The sequence below is a fragment of the Coregonus lavaretus genome (assembly GCF_964263955.1).
Source record: "Coregonus lavaretus genome assembly, chromosome: 14".
NCBI classification, from domain to species: domain Eukaryota; kingdom Metazoa; phylum Chordata; class Actinopteri; order Salmoniformes; family Salmonidae; genus Coregonus; species Coregonus lavaretus.
Genome location: NC_140001.1, coordinates 21037693 through 21063783, shown reverse-complemented (window position 1 = coordinate 21063783; position 26091 = coordinate 21037693). Strand labels below are relative to the sequence as shown.

Below are 26091 nucleotides of genomic sequence, written 5' to 3'. Positions count from 1 at the left end.
AACAACTGGTCATCTAATGGTTAGACAGAGACCTGGAGAGGCCTACAAGCCACAGTGTCTCGCACCCACTGTGAAATTTGGTGGAGGATCGGTGTTGATCTGGGCAGATTTGTCTTTGTAAAGGACGCATGAATCAAGCCACGTACAAGGTTGTCCTGGAAGAACACTTGCTTCCTTTTGCTCTGACATTGTTCCCCAACTCTGAGGATTGTTTTTTCCAGCAGGACAATGCGCCATGCCACACAGCCAGGTCAATCAAGGTGTGGATGGAGGACCACCAGATCAAGACCCTGTCATGGCCAGCCCAATCTCCAGACCTGAACCCCATTGAAAACTTCAACAAGCCATCAAACAAAGCCGAGCTGCTTGAATTTTTGTGCCAGGAGTGGCATAAAGTCACCCAACATCATTGTGAAAGACTGGTGGAGAGCATGCCAAGACGCATGAAAGCTGTGATTGAAAATCAGGGTTATTCCACCAAATATTGATTTCTGAACTCTTCCTAAGTTAAAACATTAGTATTGTGTTGTTTGAAAATGAACATGAACTTATTTTCTTTGCATTATTTGAGGTCTGACAACACTGCATCTTTTTTGTTATTTTGACCAGTTGTCATTTTCTGCAAATAAATGCTCTAAATGACAATATTTTTATTTGGAATTTGGGAGAAATGTTGTCAGTAGTTTATAGAATAAAACAAAAATGTTATTTTTACCCAAACACATACCTATAAATAGTCAAACCAGAGAAACTGATAATTTTGCAGTGGTCTCTTAATTTTTTCTGCAGCTGTATATATTTGCAAGAAGAAAAAAATTGGGAATTGTAAGTGATGTAGACAATTACATTGATGGAAGTTACAATCTATCTGCAATATTAAAGCTGATCTAACCCCTAAAAAACCCCTACAAAAAAAACATTTAAAAATAAGTTTAATGAAAAATAAGAGTTAAGAAATTATTTACTAAATAAGCTAAAGTGAAAAAAATAAAAGAGTAATAATAAAATAACAATAACGAGGCTATTTACAGGGGGTACCGGTATCGAGTCAATGTGCAGGTGTCACGGACATTGAAGGACGGGTCAGACCAAGGCGCAGCGTGAAATGCATACATGTTTATTTATCAAAATAAACACACGAACAAAACAACGTAACGTGAAGTCCTCAGGCTGAACACAATACAAGCCTATACACGGAACAAGATCCCACAACTAATGATGCAAACAGGCTACTTAAGTATGATTCCCAATCAGAGACAACGAGCGACAGCTGCCTCTGATTGGGAATCACACCCGGCCAAACATAGAAACACAAACCTAGAATGTGAACATAGAAATAATGACATAGATCTCCACACCCTGACTCAACATACTAGAGTCCCATAAGTCAGGGCGTGACAGTAGGTCTGTCTGAACTCAAATCTGAACTGCAACGCTACTTGGTTTTTCATGCTCAACAGTTTCAAGAATGGTCCACAACCCAAAGGACATCCAGCCAAGTTGACACAACTGTGGGAAGCATTGGAGTCAAGCATGGGCCAGCATCCCTATAGAAAGTTTTCGACACCTTGTGGAGTCCATGCCCCGACGAATTGAGGCTGTTCTGAGGACTAAAGGGGGTGCAACTCAATGTTAGGAAGGTGTTCCTAATTTTTTGTACACTCAGTCTAATAGTGAGTACTACCTGGGATTGAGGCTGAGGGAGCAAAGAGCTAACTATAAATAATGACAGATCAGATCAAGTCTGACTATAAATAACATATTGGAATGTTGAACTTTTGTGTAACAGTGAGCATAGCTGTTCTATAGGATGGCCCATAGTAAGGTAATGCCTTGATTCATTGCTTTGTTGAGTTTTTAGTTATCTTCAAGGAGGGAATAAACTGCTCATAACTAGTTAATAAGTTGAAGATGCAGTAAAAGCTTCAACATTAAACATCAGTCTGCTCTAGAATATATTAGATGGATGAATGAGGAAAAATGTAAATGTGTGAATTAATTGTGATTGTAAAATACTGTCAAATAATGATAGTATTAAGACACTCCATATCAAGTGACTTTCGGCAAAATTGTACATACACTTTTAGAAAAAATTAGTTCCAAAAGGAGAACCCTCTTTGGCTCCAGGTAGAACCCTTTTGGGTTCCATGTAGAACCCTCCATGCAACCAAAAAGGGTTCTTCAAAGGTTTCACCTATGGGGACAGCCGAAGAACCCGTTAAGGTTCTAGATAGCACCTTTTTTTCTAAGATTGTAGAAAGCATAAAAGGAAGTGTAAAATACAAGAGACGGAACACAGAAGACATGGCAAACATCAATGTACTCTTCACCGTAGAGTACATTGTGTTATAAAATGACAATTTATATTAATCAAACTAAGAGTTTATCTTATCAAACCGTTTGGAAACACTTATATAATAGATGTAACCCTGATATCTGATATTAGCCTACACATACCTAGCTGTTCATAAGAGACAAAAAGACACTGCAATGAGTTATTTACTCAGTAACATTTAGTCCTGTGGTGTCCAGCAACACAACTGATTTATTTAAAAAAAACTCAACCACATGTTCTTTTTACTGTAATTGATCGGTAATCAACATAATCAGCATGTGTAATCATTTTTATAACCACATTAAATTGCCATAACCAGATTTGGCACACGCAACAGCACGTTGCCTCAATCAAATGACGTGTTCAGTGTTCAGGAATGTTGATTTGGCCAGACATACCATATTTGGCTAGACAAACACTGGAGGATCACATAAGAGGTTGTTGGATAGGACTTGCAGGGAATGGGTGTAGCCATCTTATCCTAGACAGAACAGAGAGTTAAAACCCAAATAATTAGTTAACAAGCAGTTAACAAATAGTACTTAAAAAGGTTTTTGAGAAAAAAAGTTTATTGAATTTTAGATGTGTAAAGCTACTTTTAATTTATTGGATGTATAATATTTTTACAGGAGTCCACAATGATTAGAATTGAATCACACAGTAGCCTATTAAACAATGAATTACACAGTATTTCATCATTGCCAACCTGTGACGAGTATTGAGGATACGAAGAGGCAGGACGCAGACGCAGGAATCAACAATGTAAAGGTTTACATAACACTGAGCAAGAGAACAGCAAAGAGCGAGTACACGACATGACACTAACAATCACACACAACACAACACTGAACGGTCCAGGGCTATATAGGGGTGGTGATGAGATGAGGTGCAGGTGTGCTGGAGGTGATTAGGGTGCGTTGGGTTTCCATTCCGGTGTTGCCGAGGTGGTGCGCTCAGACCGGTGGCTCAGTAGACCAGTGAATCAGAGAGCCGGAGGGGAGCAACGGGAGGAGACGTGACAGTACCCCCCCACCCGGATGCGCGGCTCCTGCTGCAGGACGTCGCCGGCCAGGAGGACGACCCCGAGGGCGAGGAGCGGGCCGGTCAGGGTGGTGACGGTGGAAGTCCCGAATTAGGTTGTGGTCCAGAACGTCCCCAGCCGGAACCCAGCTCCTCTCCTCAGGACCATACCCCTCCCAGTCCACCAGGTAACGGAGCCGTCCCCCACGGAACCTGGAGTCCAGCAGGTCGCACACCCTGCCGTAAGGGTGGTGTGCGCCCAGATCAGCAGGCGGTCACGGACCCTGGTGGGTACATGCACGCACCCCGGAGGGGAGGTTGGCAGGTACTGGGTCCTCCTGAAACGCCAGGCGGATGTCTTCGTCCACATCCCAAACGACAGGACCCCCCAGATCCTTCCTTTCTTCAGTATGGTGCATCCTGGAGAGTGTGTCGGCTTTCACATTCTGGGATCCTGGGCGGTAGAACAGAATAAACTGAAAGCGAGTAAAAAATTGGGCCCACCTGGCTTGACGAGAGTTCATCGGTTTCGTTGCCCGTATGTGCTCCAAATTCCAGTGGTCAGTGAGAATCTGGAATGGATGGACTGCGCCCTCCAGCCAGTGTCTCCATTCCTCCAGAGTGAGAACCACCGCCAACAGCTCCCTGTCTCCATAGTTCCTCTCTGCGGGGGTAAGCTTTTTTGAGAAAAAGGCACAGGGATACATTTTCTCTGGCTTACCTTACCACTGAGAGAGGACCCCACCCACGCCCTCCTCAAATGCGTCCCCCTCCAGGATGAAAGGATGAGCTGTATCTGGGTATTTTAGGAGGGGCGCTGTGGTGAACCTCTCCTTCAGCCTCTTGAAGGCAGCATCAGCCTCAGGGTTCCAGGCCAGCTTCTGAGGCCCACCCTTAAGGAGAGAGGTGAGCGGGATGGCTATGGAGCTGAAGGACCTGATGAAACGCCGGTAGAAATTTGCGAAGCCCAGGAAGCTCTTTAGGCCCTTGATGGTGGTGGGCACTGGCCATGACCTGACGGCGTCCGTCTTCGCTCTTTCCATGAACACCCCCTGAGGACTGATCCTGTCTCCCAGGAAGGAGATGGCCTGTTGGTGGAATTCACATTTCTCCTCCTTCACCAACAGGCTGTGTTCCCGGAGGCGGAGTAAGACCGCTCGGACGTCCCTGACGTGCTCCTCAAACGTAGCCGAGTAGATCAGGATATCGTCGATGTACACCACCACCTGTCTACTCAGCATGTCTCGGAACACGTTATTGACGAATGACTGGAACACGGAAGGTGCGTTGGCGAGGCCGTAGGGCATGACACAGTATTCATAGTGGCCTGAGGTAGTGCTGAATGCCGTCTTCCACTCGTCTCCTTCCTGGATTCGGAACAGGTTGTAGGCACTCCTCAGGTCCAACTTGGTAAAGTACCAGACCCCTCGCAGCTGCTCGATGGCCGACGGAACCAGAGGGAGGGGGTACCGGTACTTGGTGGTGACTGCGTTCAGCCCCCGGTAGTCAATGCACGGCCTCAGTCCTCTGTCTTTTTTGGCCACGAAGAAGAAGCTGGCGGAGGCAGGAGAGGTAGAGCGTCTGATGAACTCCTGTTTCAGGGTCTCCGCCACATACTTCTCCATGGCCTCAGTCTCCGCTATGGAGTGGGAGTAAATGCGACTCTTGGGGGGTGTTGTCCCTCCAGCAGGGTAATGGTGCAGTCCCAGGGCATGTGAGGAGGGAGACACTTAGCCTTGGAGGCAGAGAAGACATCGGAGAGATCTGCGTACTCACGTGGAATGTTGGGCTGGAGGACTGACTCCGGACTCTCCACTGACGTGGAACAACAAACCACCGGCAGGCAGGTCCTCCGGCATGAGGGGGACCAGGCTGTGATCCTCTTGGTGATCCAATTAATTGTGGTGTTGTGTAGTCTGAGCCAGGGCAATCCCAAGATGATCCGGTGAAGGGGTGACGTGACGATGTGGAAGGACAGCTTCTCGTGGTGCTCCGGTAGTGTGGGAATGGTGATGGTGATGGGGGGAGTGACTTGCGTAATGGTGCCTGATCCACGTGGTTTATTGTCCAGCGAGGTGACGTGTAGCAGAGAAGGCAGTGGCACGGTGGGCAACCCCCAATCAGAGACCAGCTCCCTATCAATAAGGTTCGCCGCTGATCCGGAATCTATCATTGCCGTGGAAAGCGAAGAGAAGGAAGAATCATTCACCGTTAGTGGAACTAAAAACAATGGTTTGGTGACAGGTGATGGCGGAACACTCCTGGAGCGGCGACGGGAGTCATACCGCCTTGATAGGGAGCCGCCAGGAGATCTGTGGTCCGTGGTGGTGTAGGGGGTGCTGCCCACCTCCATGGGTGAGGATTCGGAGGCAGGGCGGCTTCCATAGCTCAGATGGGGTGAGCGTCAAGGCTCCGGGTGGTGTTGGGAACGCCGTCGGTCTCTCAACATGTCGTCAAGACGAATGGACGTGGCGATGAGGGTATCAAGGTCCATCTCGTTGTCCCGACATGCGAGTTCCAATCGTGATGTCCTCCCGTAAGCCTCTCCTGAAGGCCATTCGCAAAGCACGCTCATTCCAGCCGGAAGATGCCGCCACCGTGCGAAAGCTCAGGGCGTACTCGAACGTGGCCTCCTCTCCCTGTTGTAGCTGGAGGAGACACTCACCCCCGTCCTTTCCCTCCATGGGATGATCGAACACCGCCCTGAACCGAGTGAGGAAGGTGGAGTAGGGAAGCGCCGCGGCCGCACCTCCTTCCCAGACTGCCGTGGCCTAATCCAGCGCCTTTCCCTTCAGTAGCGAAATCACCAGTGCTATCCTGGCTTGGTCCAATGGAGATGCCCCACGCTGACGCGCCAGATACAGTGAGACCTGTGGCAGGAAGCCTCTACATTTAGTTGTTTTCCCGTCATAGCGCTCTGGCAGGGCGAGAGGTCCCTCAGACGTTGGTGATAGCACGGGAGGAGGGGGACTGGGTGCACTCGCCGCTCCCTGAGGTGGAACTGGAGCGATGGTCAGTTTATGCAGTGTTTGGAGCACTTCCTGCATGGCGGCGTTCAGCTGGGCAATCTGCTGCTGGTGCTGGTCGAGGCGCTGGGAAACTCCAGGAGGATTACCTGCTGCATCCATCTTCGTGATTGGTGTGTGATTCTGTGACGAGTAGTGAGGATACGAAGAGGCAGGAAGCAGACTCAGGAATCAACAATGTAAAGGTTTACTTAACACTGAGCAAGAGAAAAACAAAGAGTGAGTACACGACATGACACTAACAATCACACACAACACAACACTGAACAGTCCAGGGCTATATAGGGGTGGTGATGAGATGATGAGGTGCAGGTGCGCTGGAGGTGATTAGGGTGCGTTGGGTTTCCATTCCGGTGGAGGTGGTGCGCTCAGACCGGTGGCACAGTAGACCTGCGAATCAGAGCACCGGAGGGGAGCAACGGGAGGAGACGTGACACAACCATGTCATAACACTTGACACAATTCCAATTCAAACAATGATATCCTAATCAATTTGATAGCATAAATCACACAGCTTATAGTTGATGAACTTCATAGATTACTCAAAAGGAGACCCGTTTCAATAATATTTAATGCACAGCATATGGATTTGATTTATAATTGCTCACCATTGTCTATTCTTGCTGCATAGTGTCCTGAACTCCTGATGTCTACTGTGATGCCAACCTCATTTGTGTACTCTACAGTTGGCCCAATCTAGTGAATTAATGTAAGAAAACAAAGCACTGTGGCCTCAACCCTACCTATGTGGTTGATTAACTGGTCTCAGTGTCTCAGTGATAATTTTTATAACAAACAATCATCCATGTGATTGCTGTAAAAGGTCGTATGGAAATACAGCTCAGTGTCACAGTAAATGAAGGTTGTAGAGTTATTCACAAATTCACAATAGGTGTGCAATAATAAAGGCTGTGTACTCTGCCGCCATGCAGCTGTAAACCTTTCTAAATTGATGTCGAGAAGGGCGTGTCGTAACTTCGTACTGCGTGCAATGGCACAAGAGGGCTCTGATTGGTTATGCGCGCCACGAGTCTGGCGTCTACGGTGCAACACTGCACAAAACTAAACAACAGCGTAAAGGGACAGCCAGGGAATGACAAGAAGAGCATCCACCGCCTGACCAAGACGGCACACGTAGACCATCAGAGACCAAAACATAAACAAAGCATTCGTCTGACATCGTTAATGTGTCACGCGCGCAACAGACAGTCATTAAATATCCGGTAAATCAGGAATATTGTGCTGTTGCTCTCTGTATTGGAGGTTGTCATCTGACAACAACAATACAGGCTATAGATAATATATGGGCTATTGAACTGAGTAATATTTATATATTTTCTATTTCTAGATATTAGTGTAGTGCAATATGCAATTGTAAAATAATCTGTTGTTTATATAAATACTGAAATATGGGTTCTAGATTAAGCAGACAGAGTAGTCTGGACAATGAGAATTTTACGAAAAGGCGTCACAATCATGTTGACAGCATAGGAGAAAGCGACAGAGATGGAAGTCGAGGCGGAGGCGACTTTCTGTTTACAATAATGCTGAAATCAGACAAACTGCCCGGGATGCTGCGGAGGTCCAACCACAGTCCCTACGTGAGGCGAGTGGCATGGATCCGAGAGATACAAAAGCTGCTCCGTGATCGCAGGATAGATCAGGCAACCGACGTGCTCAAACTATTGAGGAAGGTAAGGACAAACTACAGTATCTACATACATTTAATTGGAATTATTGCACACGAATTAAGCATGATTGCGCACAGTAGGCCTACATCGCCTGCATCGATCTGCTGTCATGACAAATACCTGTCATCGCTATGTGTTTGGTCAATCCCATTGTAACAACTTTGATTTAAATATTTCAAACAGATACATTGCAGATACATAGCGAGCATAATTTAGACTGTCGTGGATGAGTTAGAATATTACACATTTTGTAGGCGCTCTACATTATTTAACCTCCTGACCACACAGTGCCACAGGTGTTCCTCCTTTTGACCCGTTATGGAAGGAGGTGTTTGTAAACTATTAGGCCTGCCCACTACTCTCACTGTCAGCCCTGGCATCTGGTAATTTCCTTGGCACCACTATAGACCGTAGTATACAGGTGCTGCTGCTATTTCAAATAACTATCACAGTTACTATTCACAATATGATATACATAACATATTGCACAGATTTGTCTGAGTGCTTGCACTTTTTCGGAGTTTCTAATAATAGCAGAAACAGGATGCCATACCAGTTTAGAGTGAATCTGGCAAATATAGAGTGAATCTGGCATATATAGAGTGAATCTGGCATATATAGAGTGAATCTGCCATATATAGAGTGAATCTGGCATATATAGAGTGAATCTGCCATATATAGAGTGAATGTGGCATATATTCTCATAAATAGGCAATGCTAAGTGCACATGGGACTCTAAGTGTCGCTGTCTGTATAATTATTTTTTCACTACATTATATTATGCCATTCCACACATGTAATGATGTAATGATCATGTAATATGCTTAGTATTGACATTTGTAGGCACACCTGCATTTGGCCAATTTAATTTAATCCTATTTTGACTGTGTTTCGTCCTTAAATGGTTAGTGAATTTGCCACTGCATCTTGCGTTGGGTTGAAATGAAGTACAAATGGGGATTTTCAGTTATGAATCAAGTGCAATCGGCATGTGTAAGCCACACCCTCCACAGTCCCCCTAACTCACGTCACAGTCTCCTCTACTGACATGTCACTGGATGACTACTTTTCTGCTGCCAGACCATTCTCTGTAATGGACCTCAGCAGTTATAGTAGGAGAGTGAGCAGTTGATGGTTCCAGAAATACAGAAAATCACCCCATTTCATATAGATTAATTCAAGTTCTGCCTCAGGTATACATGGGATATTTTTATGTAGATTCACAGAGCTAAAATATAGCACGTAACATTGACATAGTATTTGTATATATTTAATTGGACCATCGTACTGGTAATGATTGCTACACAACATGCTTAGTAGTACACTAAGACACAGGAATGCATGATGGCTTGAAAATGCCCTAGCATAAACCATTGTGTCAAGTTTGGATTTTGATCTATTTATTTGCTATCTACGCATCATGTTTTTATGGAAGGATCAGGATTTCAAAACATGTTATCAGCTGAAAAGTCATTTCTATAACAATACCGAGGGTATGACAATAAGACTGTTGATGCGCAGTAACAGTATCTATGATAGTCCTGTTTGTTAGCTCAAGCGTAAGCCCCTCTCTCTTTCAGGCATTGTCCAATCTGTAGTTAATTATGCTGAAGACTTGACAGAGGAGAGCGTAGAAGCTCCTTAATCAACGCAAGGAGATAACCCAGGGTGCCAAAGCTGCATGACAGCCACATCACAGGGGACCCTGTTTAGATTTAATACGCCTCACATTATCAGCATTCAGGCTTTTGCAAATGGGAACGTGTCTCAAAAATGATATTCTGGTTTGTAACTCAATTAAAAGAGGTGATAAATCATCCACTGTATAGTTAATGGCCGTGCTATGGTTAGGTTAGAGTTACTGTAACAACTGAATGAAGATGCACATGTATAGGCAACTGAGTTCATAATGTTGCATCTGCAGTAAAGTGGTTAAGTCTATTCTTCACAACATCCCATTAAAAAATACTCTTCATTGCTTCAGACGTGGTGCGGTTACATCTGTATTGATCATGTTTTAATGCCTCTGAGATGATCAGATGTGGGCCACAAGGACAAACAACACAGAAGGGAATTATTTGTAGACCTGTCTTCTCGAAAAAAGAGTAGGAGCTTCTCGCGCGTTTTGTCTCATTTGTGTTTACTGTTGCTCTTGTTAAAAAGGGAAGTCAGTAATGTGTGGCTGCCGGCTTCCCACTCAAACTGTCCGTTACAATCAAGGCCTTTTGTTGTGTATGTGTGTGTGTGTGTGTGTGTGTGTATGTGTGTCCATCCTCCCTGTCTCTCATTTCTCTCTGTTTGTGCACGTCCAGCTCTACCCCTCACATACACAGGCTAATTAGGCCTTTGCAGAACTGAGGCTCATGAACAGCTGTCCTATGCAGCCTGTGGAAATTGTTATTTTCTGTTACATTTCTTCTCTCCTTAATTCATTATTCATTCACCTCTTAAAAGGTGTATGCAAATCTTTTAATCCAGTTGGCTCTGATTTGTACGTAGCTTGTTACGGGCAGCATTCTCACTCAAAAGCCTTTAACTCTACCTGTCATGTAGCAACTGTTTGGTGTCTGTCTGCCCTACAAAAATGTGTCTGCACCATTCATGGATAAGTTGTTTTTAGACTAATGTTTAGAATGTATTGCACAATGGCAGACCTAAACAAAATGCTTCATTAAACATCAAAAGAAGAAGCAAATGCTCATCCATCATTGAATGTTTATTGAACTCACATATACTGCAGGATTCATCAGAAGGACACTAGTTAGTGCTAAAGTTAGAGATACAGGGTGTGCAATACTGTGGTACGCTAAAGCTCTCTGCAACTCCAAATCACTGAGGTGTGGGTGGATATCCCAAAAGAAATGTTTCTGCCTGGAGCAAGGCACATTAAGCACATTACTGTATTCAGGTAGAGCTCTCTGCAGATGAAAGCCTTCGCCCCCTTCAATGAATATTTTTAACAAAAACAAAAACACTACAGTAGCATCACATTATTATCTCTGGAAAGTCTCAATATCCTCTTTATACCGTATATTTTTTCCTGTCATTAAAACAGATGTGTCGTTTTGATCATATATTTCATTTCACAATATAGCCTATGATCAGTCAGGTGTGTCTGTGATAATGCTGCTGTCGTTACACAATTAATTGTTTTCATGAAATACAAAAAGCGATAACTGTGGCCTTAAGGCACTATGAGTTATACTGTCTCTTCTTGTCTGATTTGGCAGGATCTGGGCATGGAAGGCACATCCCTCAATGACATTTTATATAAGAACGCTGCTTTTCTCAACCTGGTGGACCCCATCTCCCATGAGCTGTTGCTCAACCTGGCTCGCGAGATGCAGTGTCCCAAGAAGGTAAGCTCTCCACAACACTCACCTCATGGCGTATTGTCTGCTTAGCTTGGAATCAAGCTTCCAGAAATCAAGACGTCAAGAGAACAAGTCATGAATAGAATGAAATGCTGTTACAATACAATCATTATGGGGGAAGGTCTTCCACATTGTCTTGCAACTGCTTCTCCTCATGGTTTGGCTTTATAATGATTGGTCCTATAATAATGTCTGTGTATTATTACCATACAGACGAACTGGATGTTGTTTACATAAAGTAACGCCAGGGTAGTGGGTTCGATCCCCGGGACCACCCATACGTAAAAATGTATGCACACACATGGATAAAAGCGTCTGCTAAATGGCATATTATTATTATTATTATTATTAAAGAGATTGATAAAACAATGATAGAATAATCTCTCAGTTATGCAACATTTACACATGATGGCTAATTGAAACGTTGAAATGGGATGGGGATGCCGAAAGTAACCGACTTTACATAACAGACAATGGATAGAAATAACAAGAAAATGTGTTTACTAGATTTAGTATTGAATCTGGCCTCTTTCTTTCCATCCCTCCTGTTTTCCACACTGTTGCACACCGCCTTTGATTACTTTTACTTTGTCCTTTCATGATCTAAAGCTGTATCTCAATCAAGAATGTTCTGGTAGAATGTATCTCAAAAGTTTAGCGGTTATATAATGTGCTGTATTTTGCTTCTACTGTATGTGGTCTCAAAGAGTGACAACCATATTTGGAACTAAACTAAAAAGAGGGCCTCTGGTATTCTTTTGTTGATATACTTGACTTTTCATTCTGTGTTTTGGGTGATTTATCTTCCCACAGAAGGACGCTGACACCATCAAGTCGTCAGATAAGATCTGCAGACAGCTGATCTACCACCTGACCCCTCACTCCAAGTGGCTCAGACAGAGCATGTCCAGACGGAAGTCCCAGGCCTGGTAAGCCCCTCCATCTAGCCATACGTCTTTCACACATAGAGCCCCTGCTCCATGAACCCTGACTCCCCAAACTGCCCAAATTCTAAAACCGCCATTTGAAATGGTGCCAATGCCACAACCAGACGTCTGACAACCACCCTAGACATCATCTAAGTGGGTTTTGAGTGGGTTTGGCTGACATTCAATAGGGCTGGGACACAGCGGCCTCTGGACTGGCCAGGCAGGGCAGGACCACAGAGACAACCAGAAGTGTCAATCATTCCTCTGTTTCAGTCCTCTTTGACTCAGAACAGGCCAGTCTCCATACAGACTACAAACGTGGCCAGTTTGGTTGGGAAGAAATAGAGGGGGTGTATAAAAATAAGATCCATTGGCACCTTAGATGAAAACAGGTTATTTATATCAACCGGTTTTCTTATCATCATACTGCATTGATGTGCAAATAATTAATATGGAAATAGCTTGCAAATGAATTGACAGGTTCTTCTGTATCTAGGTCTTTAGTAATTCTATACACAAAAAAAGCAGGATATGATTACGCTTGTTCCAGTAATTGCTAATTTTACATTTTTACAGATGGATAGACAGTGGAAACAATCAATTTTCTAAAGTAATCGAAAATAAGCAGAAGAGAACACGATCTGATGAGTCGGGCTCATTGTGCTTCAGTCTGAGGTAACAGCACGAAAAGACAAACAGAGAATAATAAGTAAGTAACAAAAGGATAGTAACAGAAGGATCAAGTCAAAAAATACATTGATTCCCGTGTGGCGCAGTGGTCTAAGGCACTGCATCGCAGTGCTAGCTGTGCCACTAGAGATCCTGGTTCAAATCCAGGCTCTGTTGTAGACGGCCGCGACCGGGAGACCCATGGGGCGGCGCACAATTGGCCTAGCATCGTCCAGGGTAGGGGAGGGAATGGCCGGCAGGGATGTAGCTCAGTTGGTAGAGCCCCCGTAGGTTAGATTCCCACAGCGGGCCAGTATGAAAATGTAAAAAAAATAATGTATGCGCTCACTAACTGTAAGGTTGCTCTGGATAAGAGCGTCTGCTAAATGACTAAAATGTAATTTCAATATCTCCTTGTCTTGCTGCAGAACTACTTTTAAACTCAAGCAAGGCTTTAATGCGCATGTGGACATTGATGTCACCCTGATTTAGGAGAGACATTAGATTAGGTTGAGACTGACTCACTGACAGCATATTAGAGTATGTGAGGATGTGTTCCCATGTTGAACTTGTAGTTGAAGTGGTTATTTTCACTGAGTAATTCAGCTGGCTCCATAAAACCTGCAGAGAGCGACTGTCTGACACAGTCTGAGGCAAGCAGCAGGACAAACATTAGTCATCACCTCCCATTGCTTGTTATGTTCCGCTCTAGGGAAACTACACTCAAATGGCACTTTCTAAGGTGTTCCCCTATTCAGAGTTAGTTGAGTTGTAGCAAAGCACAAAATAAAGGATTTCTGTTTCTGCTAAAATATTATTGAACCTAGATATTATCAGTCGAGCTCATTTTACTTGAGTATAACTTTTTACATTTCTCACTACTAGGCCGGGCTGCAATTCTTCCTTGAAATTGCTGATTCAATTGTGATAGGAGTTACTGCACAAGCAGTCGCAAATATAATGCTATGCAATGCACACAGATAGGCAGCTATACCACCCTGCTAAACAAATGCATAATAACCACCAACTATAAAGTCTCATCACAATACATCTAGCTGCTATAGCTATATCCACAGATCTTTCATGGCATATTCTGTTTAAAACTGTTTTTTTCTCTCCTGGCTAATTTGCAAATTCCTCTTCATAGGTTTAGACATACTCTTTATTTGTATACTACCGTATATGAGATTAATGAGGATACAGGTTTAGTATATCTGAGGTACATCATAACATGTCAGCTCAATCCACAGTGGCCCTGTACACACAGGAGACAGTTGAGGATTATGACAGTTGGCAACCTTGCATGGCCACTTTCTCTCTGTCTGTCTGTCACATGTTGAAATGTCAGTCCTGCAGCCAGCCAGTAGGAGTGCAGCAGACACCTGGGGTGAAGAGGGGGCAATAAGGGGCAGTAACCTGACTGATCAGTCTGACTTGACTTGACATTCTGCTCCTGTCCCTCTGCTCTGTGTTCTACTGTGGCTGAGAAGGGAACATTTACATTTTACATTTTAGTCATTTAGCAGATGTTCTTATCCAGAGTGATTTACAGTTAGTGCATTCAAGATAGCTAGGTGGGACAACCACATATCTCAGTCATAATAAGTAAATTGTTCCTCAATAAAGTAGCTATCAGCAAAGTTAGTGCTAGTAGGGGGAAAAGACAAGTGCAAGTGTTAGTTCACTAAAGGCAAATTGTTTTGGGGGGAGGGGGATTATTTAAGATACTCTTTGAAGATGTAGGGTTTCAGATGTTTTCGGAAGATGGGCAGGGAGTCTGCTGTACTAGCTTCAGGGGGAAGCTGGTTCCACCATTGGGGTGCCAGGACAGAGAAGAGCTTTGACTGGGCTGAGCGGGAGCTGCCCTCCCGTAGGGGTGGGAGGGCCCAGAGATCAGAGGTGGCAGAACGGAGTACTTGGGTTGGGGTGTAGGGTTTGAGCAGAACCTAAAGGTAGGGAAGGCGGGGAGCCCAGCCAACAGCAAGTTGCAGTAGTCCAGACAGGAGATGAACAGATGAATAATAGAGAGTGGTGCTTTAAACATTAATGACTTTGCAAAAACAAAATTATGTTAGCTGTGCAGTAGCCCAGGGGAGATATGGGGAGAAAATTGACTCCTTGAAGAAATTATTCTCAACTATAGCATATAGCAGGATTACTTTTTCATGGCAATCTGTCTCTGTAGGGGCTCTTCATTTTGACAGTCAATATATTTAGCTGATTAACATGCCCAGGGAATTAAAAACAGTACTTTTGTGTTTATTCTGCATGATTTATGATTGAATCCTGACATCCACATACATTTTTTCCAATTACATTTATGAATGCTTTAAGTAGCCTAGTTTCAGTGATTTGAGATTCCTGGAAACGTCAGACCCAGATTGGGACAAACAATGAGCCATCTAATTTACTGTTAAATTCCTCTGGATTTAATGGCCACAATACTGATTCTTTGAAAAAGGCTGTAAATTAGTGTAGGGCTCAATGAAGATCATGTTACTAGAGAGAGAGAGACAGCGAAAGAGAGAGAGCGCTCGCGAGATGAAAGAGGCTCTTTATTCAGGGACTGAGACATTTATTTTCTTGTTTCCAGAGCACAGAAATAATGTGTCTGAGGAGCAGGGAATGAGCAGATGAAGTTTATGTTGCTCATCATCACACATTGCTTCTACAGTATCTTGAATACATCATATATACACTATACTGTGCAGTATAAAGCCTGGTGTAAATAAATGTCAATACGTTATAGCATCTCTCTATATGAAAAATGCCCTCTAGTTGAACAAGTGGCAGGTGGTGCACTGGATGTCACTGTAAGTCACTGGGTGCTGGGGGACGTTGTAATTCAAACCCACACTAAATCAGAAACTCAGGGCTCTTCCAAGACATATTACTACCAACCAGGCTGGAGAATGGGGATTGGTTAAGCACTGAAGTTCTCAAACAGTATGAAATATTTGGCATATGAGCAAAGGTTGTTATAGGGTGGTATGCAGATGATATACAGTGCATTCGGAAAGTATTCAGAACCCTTCCCTTTTTCCAAATGTTGTTAAGTTACAGCCTTATTCTAAAATAGATTAAATAAATAAAATCTACCCACAATACCCCATAATGACAAAGTGAAAACAGATTTTTAGAAATTGTTGCAAATGTATTAAAAATAAAAACAGAAATACCTTAATTACATAAGTATTCAGACCCTTTGCTATGAGACTCGAAATTTAGCTCAGGTGCATCCTGTTTCCATTGATCATCCTTGAGATGTTCCTAAAACTTGATTGGAGCACCTGTGGTAAATTCAATTGATTGGACATGATTTGGAAAGGCACACACCTGTCTATATAAGGTCCCACAGTTGACAATGCATGTCAGAGCAAAAACCAAGCCATGAGGTTAGAAAGAATTGTCTGTAGAGCCTCGAGACAGGATTGTGTCGAGGCACAGATCTGGGGAAGGGTACCAAAACATTTCTGCAGCATTGACAGTCCCCAAGAACACAGTGGCCTCCATCATTCTTAAATGGATGTTTGGAACCACCAAGAATCTTCCTAGAGCTGGCCGCCTGGCCAAACTGAGCAATCGGGGGAGAAGGACCTTGGTCAGGGAGGTGACCAAGAACCCAATGGTCACTCTGACAGAGCTCCATGGTGGTGGCAGGATCTTGCTGTGGGGATGTTTTTCAGCGGCAGGAACTGGGAGACTAGTCAGGATCGAGGGAAAGATGAACAGAGCAAAGTACAGAGAGATCCTTGATGAAAACCTGCACCAGAGCGTTCAGGACCTCAGACTGGGGCAAAGGTTCACCTTCCAACAGGACAACGACCCTAAGCACACAGCCAAGACAACGCAGGAGTGGCTTCGGGACAAGAATGTCCTTGAGTGGCCCAGCCAGAGCCCGGACTTGAACCCGATTGAACATCTCTGGAGAGACCTGAAAATAGCTGTGCAGCAACGCTACCCATCCAACCTGACAGAGCTTGAGAGGATCTGCAGAGAAGAATGGGAGAAACTCCCCAAATACAGGTGTGCCAAGCTTGTAGCGTCATACCCAAGAAGACTCAAGGCTGTAATCGCTGCCAAAGGTGCTTCAACAAAGTACTAAGTAAAGGGTCTGAATACTTATGTAAATGTCATATTTCCTGTTTTTGCTTTGTCATTATGGGGTATTGTGTGTAGATTGATGAGGGGGAAAAAACAATTGAATCAATTTTAGAATAAGGCTGTAACGTAACAAAATGTGGAAAAAGTAAAGGGGTCTGAATACTTTCCGAATGTACTGTACAAATGTAATGTGTTTGTATGAAGCAGAACAGTGCATTAGATCAATGGTCTCTCTTCCTTATTGCTCAGAATGAGCCATTGCCATGATATTCCAACTCCTGAAAGTCAGCATTAAAGCAACATCAAGGTGCAATGCCTCTAATAAAAATCTAACTGTGGACACCAAGATCACACAAATGTAATCTTTCAAAGGGTATGAGGATTTTTCTCTGATAGGCTCATGCTGTGAGGCCATGCACTGAAACGGATATCCAGCCATAAGAAAATGTTTTGCTTATCAGTCACATGTATTCACATGTATTCAATTTCCATAAAATGGAACCCACACCTGCCATTTACAGAGAAGAAGTTATATCCACTGAAGCAGCACAATTTACGCAATCAAATGCATTTTCTATGCTGGTAAAATTAGTTAATTCCATGTTTTCTCTTTGATGGCCTACAAAAGTGTTAAATATTTAAGCTTTTTATCAATCAAATATTTCTGCCAGGCTCTCCTGCTGCCACAATCCCAAATCTATAATGTCTGTCTAGACATTTTTTGTTTCATCTCGTTTCAATCATTAAAACAGGTTGGTTTGGCTTTCAAATGAAGCCATTGAGTGTTTTTGTGTCATATAATCAGATGGTGAATGTTTTTCGCTCTTGGTGATAAGGACATCAATGCTTTTCATTCTCTGAATGAGGAGGTTGGGTGTTTCGGATGTTTTGGCCCTTCACTGTGTACACTGCTAAATCCTCATGCTGGAGAATCTATGTCAGCCTTCCGCTCCAAGCGTGTCCAACCCCCCTCCTTTATACAACACAGAAAACACAATATGACACGAGGGCCATGTTCCCAGGTCATACACATAGATGATACAATTAAGACCAAAATGTCAGTACTCAGCCCCTCTATTTCCCTCATTCATGAAAAAAAGGTGCTGTCTAGAACCTAAAAGGGTTTTTCGGCTGGCCCCATAGGAGAACCCTTTGAAGAACCCTTTTAGGTTCCAGGTAGAAACATTTCCACAGAGGGTTCTTCATGGAACCAAAAAGGGTTATACCTGGAACCAAAAATGGTTATCCTATGGGGACAGCCGAATAACCCTTTTGGAACCCTTTTTTCTAAGAGTGTAAGCTCTGAGATATCTTAACTGAGCTATTGTACTTTCATATCCAAGAATGTCTCAAATAATGGTCAATATCCAATACTTTTTTTTTCTTTACAGTCTCAAGACAACCCTGCAGAGAAAGGTATCCACTGACACAGTCGACTTGTCTGGTATCCCTCTCTCCAGTCGAGACGTCCGCCACGTGGCCTTCTACCTTCAGAATAGTGGGGAAGCAGTGGTGGCTGTGGATATCAGCTTCACTGAGCTCCAGGATGAGAACCTCCGTGTCCTGCTACCCGTCCTGGGGTCTCTGCCCAAACTCAACACCCTGGCCCTCAATGGCAACCGGCTGACCCTGGCCATAGTCAAAGACCTGACTGAGATCCTGAAGGACCCCAAGAAGTTCTCCAGCCTGGCTTGGATCGACCTGGGCAACAACTTGGACATTTTCACCATGCCCCAGCCCCTGTTAGTGGCCCTGCGTCGCCGCTGCAGCCTGAAGAACAGCTTGCCCACCATCTACGAGTACACAGAGGGCCAACCCTACTGCTACCACATGGAAACCTCCATCGAGGAGCCCAGCCACTACGAGGAGGAGGAGGAGGCAGGGGAAGAGGGGGAGGAAGATGAAGACGAGCTGGAGCAGTGGGGTATAGGGGGGGAAAAGGTTTCAAAGGACTTCACCCTACGCTACTGTGAGAGGTGATGAGGTGAAGTCCCCCTAGCTCGGTCCAGCTGTGTTTGAAAGGCCTTCCCACAGCTTCAAGTTCCTACCTTTCCCCTGTTGCCCCTCACACCATGAGCCCAGTCACCCATTGTGGCACGAGGGATGTTCAGCGCTACACATTCCAGACACCATCGTTCCAACACAGCCACCAAATAATCTCTCACAATCTATGAGTTAACCCACACAAGACCACTGCAGTAACTGACGATTATGTTGGTGACTTACTGTGTTGGTGGATGGTGCTCCTGGGAACGAGGTGCGGTTTCATTGGAGGTGGGATAGAAGAATTTAGGAAAAGGTGCTCTCTCTCTCGCCCTCTTAAAGTAGCAGCTGTGGAGCAAATCCCAAGGACTTTAGATCAGACGGCTTGACGGAGGAGTGGCATAACGCTGGTGGTCTAATGAGCTGCTATTGGTTTGGAAGCAGTAGGTCCCAACCGGGTTCTCTACCAGGACTGTCACTGAGACTATCCCTGGCAGGCAGGGCCTAGCTCCACATTGTGTGTTCTCTGTTAATCTCTCAACAAAGGCTATGAAACAAGTTCAACAGACTATACAGCCGACGACCCGTCACGTGATGCAGGCAAAACTGCTAAGTCAAGACTTTTTGCTTTTTCCCCCCCCGTTCGAAATGTCCACTTGTGAATACCTACGTAGATGTAAATGATGACACAAAACATGTCTCTGTTGTATTTCCACAGGCTATTTTAGTGCACTGCTGGTGAATAAAGCCATCTTAGAAGACAACAGGTAGGAATCAACAATAGACCGTTGTTTTCACTGATTGTTTGTGTTTACACTGATTGTTTGCTGTTGCCAAAACTCTGAGATTCACCGCTCTATTTTGCTATTTTAGTCATTATCATTTTAGAATACATGTGGGATGAATGACAAGCCCCAAGGGTGGACCCATTCATCTCTTTGTAGTAATGAATGTACCAAATGGAATCACATACTGGCACCCTTTGTACCAATATGTCGTTATTAACATTTATATGAGCTTATGTGTTTGTTTATTGTGGGAGGAACATGACTGTTACATATCAGTTGTAGGCTATTACCAGGGCTGATAATCAGCGTGGTGGGCTGAGTATAGTGCTGGATAGAGGTGGTCTATGAAATAACACAAAGTAGTTGAGTTGGGTTTACCAACTGCAGCTGCGCTCCATGCTGTGTTGCACTTTAAGAAATGTGAGAAAAGGATTTGACTTCAGATCCATTTCATTCTCTCATTGATGCATAAAAACTGTTTTTGCCAAGTCATCCTAATATCAATATAGATTTTTCACAATATTTCAGAAGCTTAACCACACTGACACCATAATATACATAAAGGTCATTCAGCAAACTGATATTAATGGAGTCAATGCATTAACAATAATTGAATAACTGGATGTAATATACTTGTATCGTCTGATTGAATATGTGTGAGGGTGTTTAATGTGTGTTTGCTGTTGTATAATGTCTGATTGCTGTTGTATCGGTTTGTATTATTGCTTTGGCGTTGTGTCCTTTGTCAAACCATGAAATGACTGTAGTTATTTCATTGTGAAAATGAGCACACTAACCTCCTCTGCTGGAACAATTAGGGGACACACAAGGGCAAGGTATTAATAAACTAATGACATACCGCAAGCAACAAATGTTCCCCATTTCACTGACATTATATGTACACTGAAATGTAGCACAGGAAATTGCTTTTAATGTAAAATATGTGTATGTTTATAAAATATCAAAGGTGTTGTAATGGTTTTTATGGGACTATGATAGGAAAATATGTTGCTCACACTGTATATGTTAGCATTGTGTGTCATTGTTATACTATTTGTATGTGTATGTGGTGCCATACTTAGAATGACATTTTACTGCCAATAAAAACAAGTGACTCTAAGCAACTGTTTGCAGGCTGTAGTTTAACAGAAAGAGAAGAGTAAGATCGGCATAAGGGTCACAAGAGCCTTAGTTAAGTTTAATTTCCATGTTAAAGTCATGATTGAGTGTTTGAGTGTGGGTGCAGGTGATCTAATAATGACACCGCTAGCAACAAATGTGATGAGCTAATTGTTTGTCTCTTTGGGTTGTTTTGACCCGTCTACCACAGCTCATTGGCACAAACAACAGGAGGAAGTGTAGAAATCAAATCAAATCAAATCGTATTGGCCACATGCGCCGAATACAACAGGTGCAGACATTACAGTGAAATGCTTACTTACAGCCCTTAACCAACAGTGCATTTATTTTTAACAAAAATAAAACAACAAAAAAAGTGTTGAGAAAAAAAGAGCAGAAGTCAAATAAAATAAACAGTAGGGAGGCTATATATACAGGGGGGTACCGGTGCAGAGTCAATGTGCGGGGGCACCGGCTAGTTGAGGTAATTGAAGTAATATGTACAGTGGGGGGAACAAGTATTTGATACACTGCCGATTTTGCAGGTTTTCCTACTTACAAAGCATGTAGAGGTCTATCTAAAACAAAAATCCAGAAAATCACATTGTATGATTTTTAAGTAATTAATTTTATTGCATGACATAAGTATTTGATACATCAGAAAAGCAGAACTTAATGTTTGGTACAGAAACCTTTGTTTGCAATTACAGAGATCATACGTTTCCTGTAGGTCTTGACCAGGTTTGCACACATTGCAGCAGGGATTTTGGCCCACTCCTCCATACAGACCTTCTCCAGATCCTTCAGGTTTCGGAGCTGTCGCTGGGCAATACGGACGTTCAGCTCCCTCCAAAGATTTTCTATTGGGTTCAGGTCTGGAGACTGGCTAGGCCACTACAGGACCTTGAGATGCTTCTTACGGAGCCACTCCTTTGTTGCCCTGGCTGTGTGTTTCGGGTCGTTGTCATGCTGGAAGACCCAGCCACGACCCATCTTCAATGCTCTTACTGAGGGAAGGAGGTTGTTGGCCAAGATCTCGCGATACATGGCCCCATCCATCCTCCCCTCAATACGGTGCAGTCGTCCTGTTCCCTTTGCAGAAAAGCATCCCCAAAGAATGATGTTTCCACCTCCATGCTTCATGGTTGGGATGGTGTTCTTGGGGTTGTACTCATCCTTCTTCTTCCTCCAAACACGGCGAGTGGAGTTTAGACCAAAAAGCTATATTTTTGTCTCATCAGACCACATGACCTTCTCCCATTCCTCCTCTGGATCATCCAGATGGTCATTGGCAAACTTCAGACGGGCCTGGACATGCGCTGGCTTGAGCAGGGGGACCTTGCGTGCGCTGCAGGATTTTAATCCATGATGGCGTAGTATGTTACTAATGGTTTTCGTTGAGACTGTGGTCCCAGCTCTCTTCAGGTCATTGACCAGGTCCTGCCCTGTAGTTCTGGGCTGATCCCTCACCTTCCTCATGATCATTGATGCCCCACAAGGTGAGAACTTGCATGGAACCCCAGACCGAGGGTGATTGACCGTCATCTTGAACTTCTTCCATTTTCTAATAATTGCGCCAACAGTTGTTGCCTTCTCACCAAGCTGCTTGCCTATTGTCCTGTAGCCCATCCCAGCCTTGTGCAGGTCTACAATTTTATCCCTGATGTCCTTACACAGCTCTCTGGTCTTGGCCATTGTGGAGAGGTTGGAGTCTGTTTGATTGAGTGTGTGGACAGGTGTCTTTTATACAGGTAACGAGTTCAAACAGGTGCAGTTAATACAGGTAATGAGTGGAGAACAGGAGGGCTTCTTAAAGAAAAACTAACAGGTCTGTGAGAGCCGGAATTCTTACTGGTTGGTAGGTGATCAAATACTTATGTCATGCAATAAAATGCAAATAAAAAATCATACAATGTGATTTTCTTGATTTTTGTTTTAGATTCCGTCTCTCACAGTTGAAATGTACCTATGATAGAAATTACAGACCTCTACATGCTTTGTAAGTAGGAAAACCTGCAAAATCGGCAGTGTATCAAATACTTGTTCTCCCCACTGTACATGTGGGTAGAGTTAAAGTGACTATGCATGAAATAATTAACAGAGTAGCAGCAGCGTAAAAGGATGGGGTGGGGGGGCAGTGCAAATAGTCCGGGTAGCCATGATTAGCTGTTCAGGAGTCTTATGGCTTGGGGGTAGAAGCTGTTGAGAAGTCTTTTGGACCTAGACTTGGCACTCCGGTACCGCTTGCCGTGCGGTAGCAGAGAGAACAGTCTATGACTAGGGTGGCTGGAGTCTTTGACAATTTTGAGGGCTTTCTTCTGACACCGCCTGGTATAGAGGTCCTGGATGGCAGGAAGCTTGGCCCCAGTGATGTACTGGGCCGTACGCACTACCCTCTGTAGTGCCTTGCGGTCGGAGGCCAAGCAGTTGCCATACCAGGCGGTGATGCAACCAGTCAGGATGCTCTCGATGGTGCAGCTGTAGAATTTTTTGAGGATCTGAGGACCCCTGCCAAATCTTTTCAGTCTCCTGAGGGGGAATATACTTTGTCGTGCCCTCTTCACAACTGCCTTGGTGTGTTTGGACCATGATAGTTCGTTGGTGATGTGGACACCAAGGACCTTGAAGCTCTCAACCTGTTCCACTACAGCCCCGTCGATGAGAATGGGGGCGTGCTTAGTCCTCTTTTTTTTCCTGTAGTCCACAATCATCTCCTTTGTCTTGGTCACGTTGAGGGAGAGGTTGTTATCCTGGCACCACACGGCCAGGTCTCTGACCTCCCTATAGGCTGTCTCATCGTTGTCGGGGATCAGGCCTACCACTGTTGTGTCGTCGGCAAACTTAATGATGGTGTTGGAGTCGTGCCTGGCCATGCAGTCATGGGTGAACAGGGAGTACAGGAGGGGACTGAGTCTAATGCTCTACCGACTGAGCTAGCCGGGCTGTATAGTGTCAGTAAACATCAAAGCATCTCTACAGACCTGAGAGGTGATTGATGTGGGTGGCTAGGCTAGAGTTGTTGGGGTTGGGTGGGTACTGTGTGTCTGTGTGGGGTTTGTCTGCGTTGTTGCGTCCCATTAGTAAAAACCTTAAGCTCCCATCATGCACCAGGGCAAGGCAGGGAAAGGGTGACAGTCACAAGGTCCTGTCCCTGGTCCTCTCCTCCCCGGCCTTTTGTTCCTGCTGCCACAGATGGTAATGTGGTATTTCCACCAGGTGGCTCCCATAAGGTCACAGCACAGTGTGACTGTCACACCCCCCAGGTCGCAAATGCCATGTTTTATCTAGGTCAGACATACACACTGTAACAGTCCAGGATTGCCCACACCACATCTTGTAGACTGAGTCTTGCTTACATAGCAAGTCAAACATCATACATGTGAAAGTCTTAGTTTGCTTGTTGTGAATAAGACATGAGCAGATTTGCTGTATCTCCTATTTTCACATAGCTCATGACTAAAGGCTTCCTGGGTATTCTTTTAAAATAAAATCACAAAATGTCTTTAAAGGTCGTAAAATACAGTGTGGTCAGCCTCATCCTTGCTGTATCCCCTTTGTCCAGTGAATAGTTAGCACTAATCTGAAATTCGAAAAATGTAGTTACTCATCCTTCTTGTCTGATAGAGCAATAATGTTTGCATAATGAGTTAGGTGGAAGCACACTTGAATAGATTATAGAATCAAGACTGCTTCTGCTAAATCAAGGGGAGGATAATTTTGTGTGCTGTTTTATTTTCTGTATAATAGCTACACTTCATGACCAAAAGTATGTGGACACCTGCTCATCGAACATCTCATTCCAAAATCATGGGCATTAATATGGAGTTGGTCCCCCCTTTGCTGCTATAACAGCCTCCACTCTTCTGGGAAGGCTTTCCACCAGATGTTGGAACATTGTTGTTGGGATTTGCTTCCATTCAGCCACAAGAGCATTAGTGAGGTCGGGCACTGATGTTGGGCGATTAGGCCTGGCTCGCAGTGGGCGTTCCAATTCATCCCAAAGGTGTTCGATGGGGATGACGTCAGGGCTCTGTGCAGGCCAGTCAAGTTCTTCCACACCGATCTCGACAAATAACTTCTGTATGGACCACGCTTTAAGCACGGGGGCATTGTCATGCTGAAATAAGAAAGGACCTTCCCCAAACTGTTGCCACAAAATGCTGTAGTATTAAGATTTCCCTTCACTGGAACAAAGGGGCCTAGACTGAACCATGAAATACAGCCCCAGACCATTATTCCTCCTCCACCAAACTTTACAGTTGGCACTATGCAGTCGGGCAGGTAGCGTTCTCCTGGCATCTGCCAAAACCAGATTCATCCATCGGACTGCCAGATGGTGAGGCGTGATTCATCACTCCAGAGAACACGTTTCCACTGCTCTAGAGTCCAATGGTGGCGAGCTTTACACCGCTCTAGCCAACGCTTGGCATTGCACATGGTGATCTTAGGCTTGTGTGTGGCTGCTCTGCCATGGAAACCCATTTTATAAAGCTCCCGACTAACAGTTCTTGTGCTGACGTTGCTTCCAGAGGCAGTTTGGAACTGGGTAGTGAGTGTTGCAACCGAGGACAGATGATTTTTACGCGCTAAGCGCTTCAGCACTCGGCGGTCCCGTTCTGTGAGCTTGTGTGGCCAACCACTACGTGGCTGAGCTGTTGTTGCTCTTAGACGTTTCCACTTCATTATAACAGCACTTACAGACCGGGGCAGCTCTAGCAGGGCAGACATTTTACAAACTGACTTGTTGAAAAGGTGGCATCCTGTGACGATGCCATGTTGAAAGTCACTGAGCTCTTCAGTACGGGCCATTCTACTGCCAATGTTTGTCTATGGAGATTGCATGGCTGTGTGCAAGAATTTGATATACCTGTCAGCAACGGGTGTGGCTGAAATAGCCGAATCCACTAATTTGAAGGCGTGTCCACATACTAGTGTATATTCTCAATGATGGTTTTTTTAATTGCCATCGAAGTCCCTTCAATCTTACAGCAATACCATTTATCTATTGTTTACTTCAATTACTACTCTAATGACTTCCAGACCAGCAATGATA

At 44.3% G+C, this 26091-nt stretch overlaps 1 protein-coding gene across 1 annotated transcript; it reads left to right on the top strand.

Annotated features, from left to right (window-relative positions):
* Nucleotides 1-7790: 7790 nt before the first annotated feature.
* On the top strand, nucleotides 7791-19128 carry LOC311141802 (leucine-rich repeat-containing protein 75B-like; the record flags this gene model as incomplete). Its single annotated transcript, XM_084177270.1, has 4 exons — nucleotides 7791-8075; nucleotides 11303-11431; nucleotides 12263-12375; nucleotides 18540-19128. The coding sequence occupies 4 exons, from the start codon at nucleotides 7791-7793 to the stop codon at nucleotides 19126-19128; spliced, it is 1116 nt and encodes a 371-aa protein (XP_084033396.1).
* Nucleotides 19129-26091: the final 6963 nt, after the last annotated feature.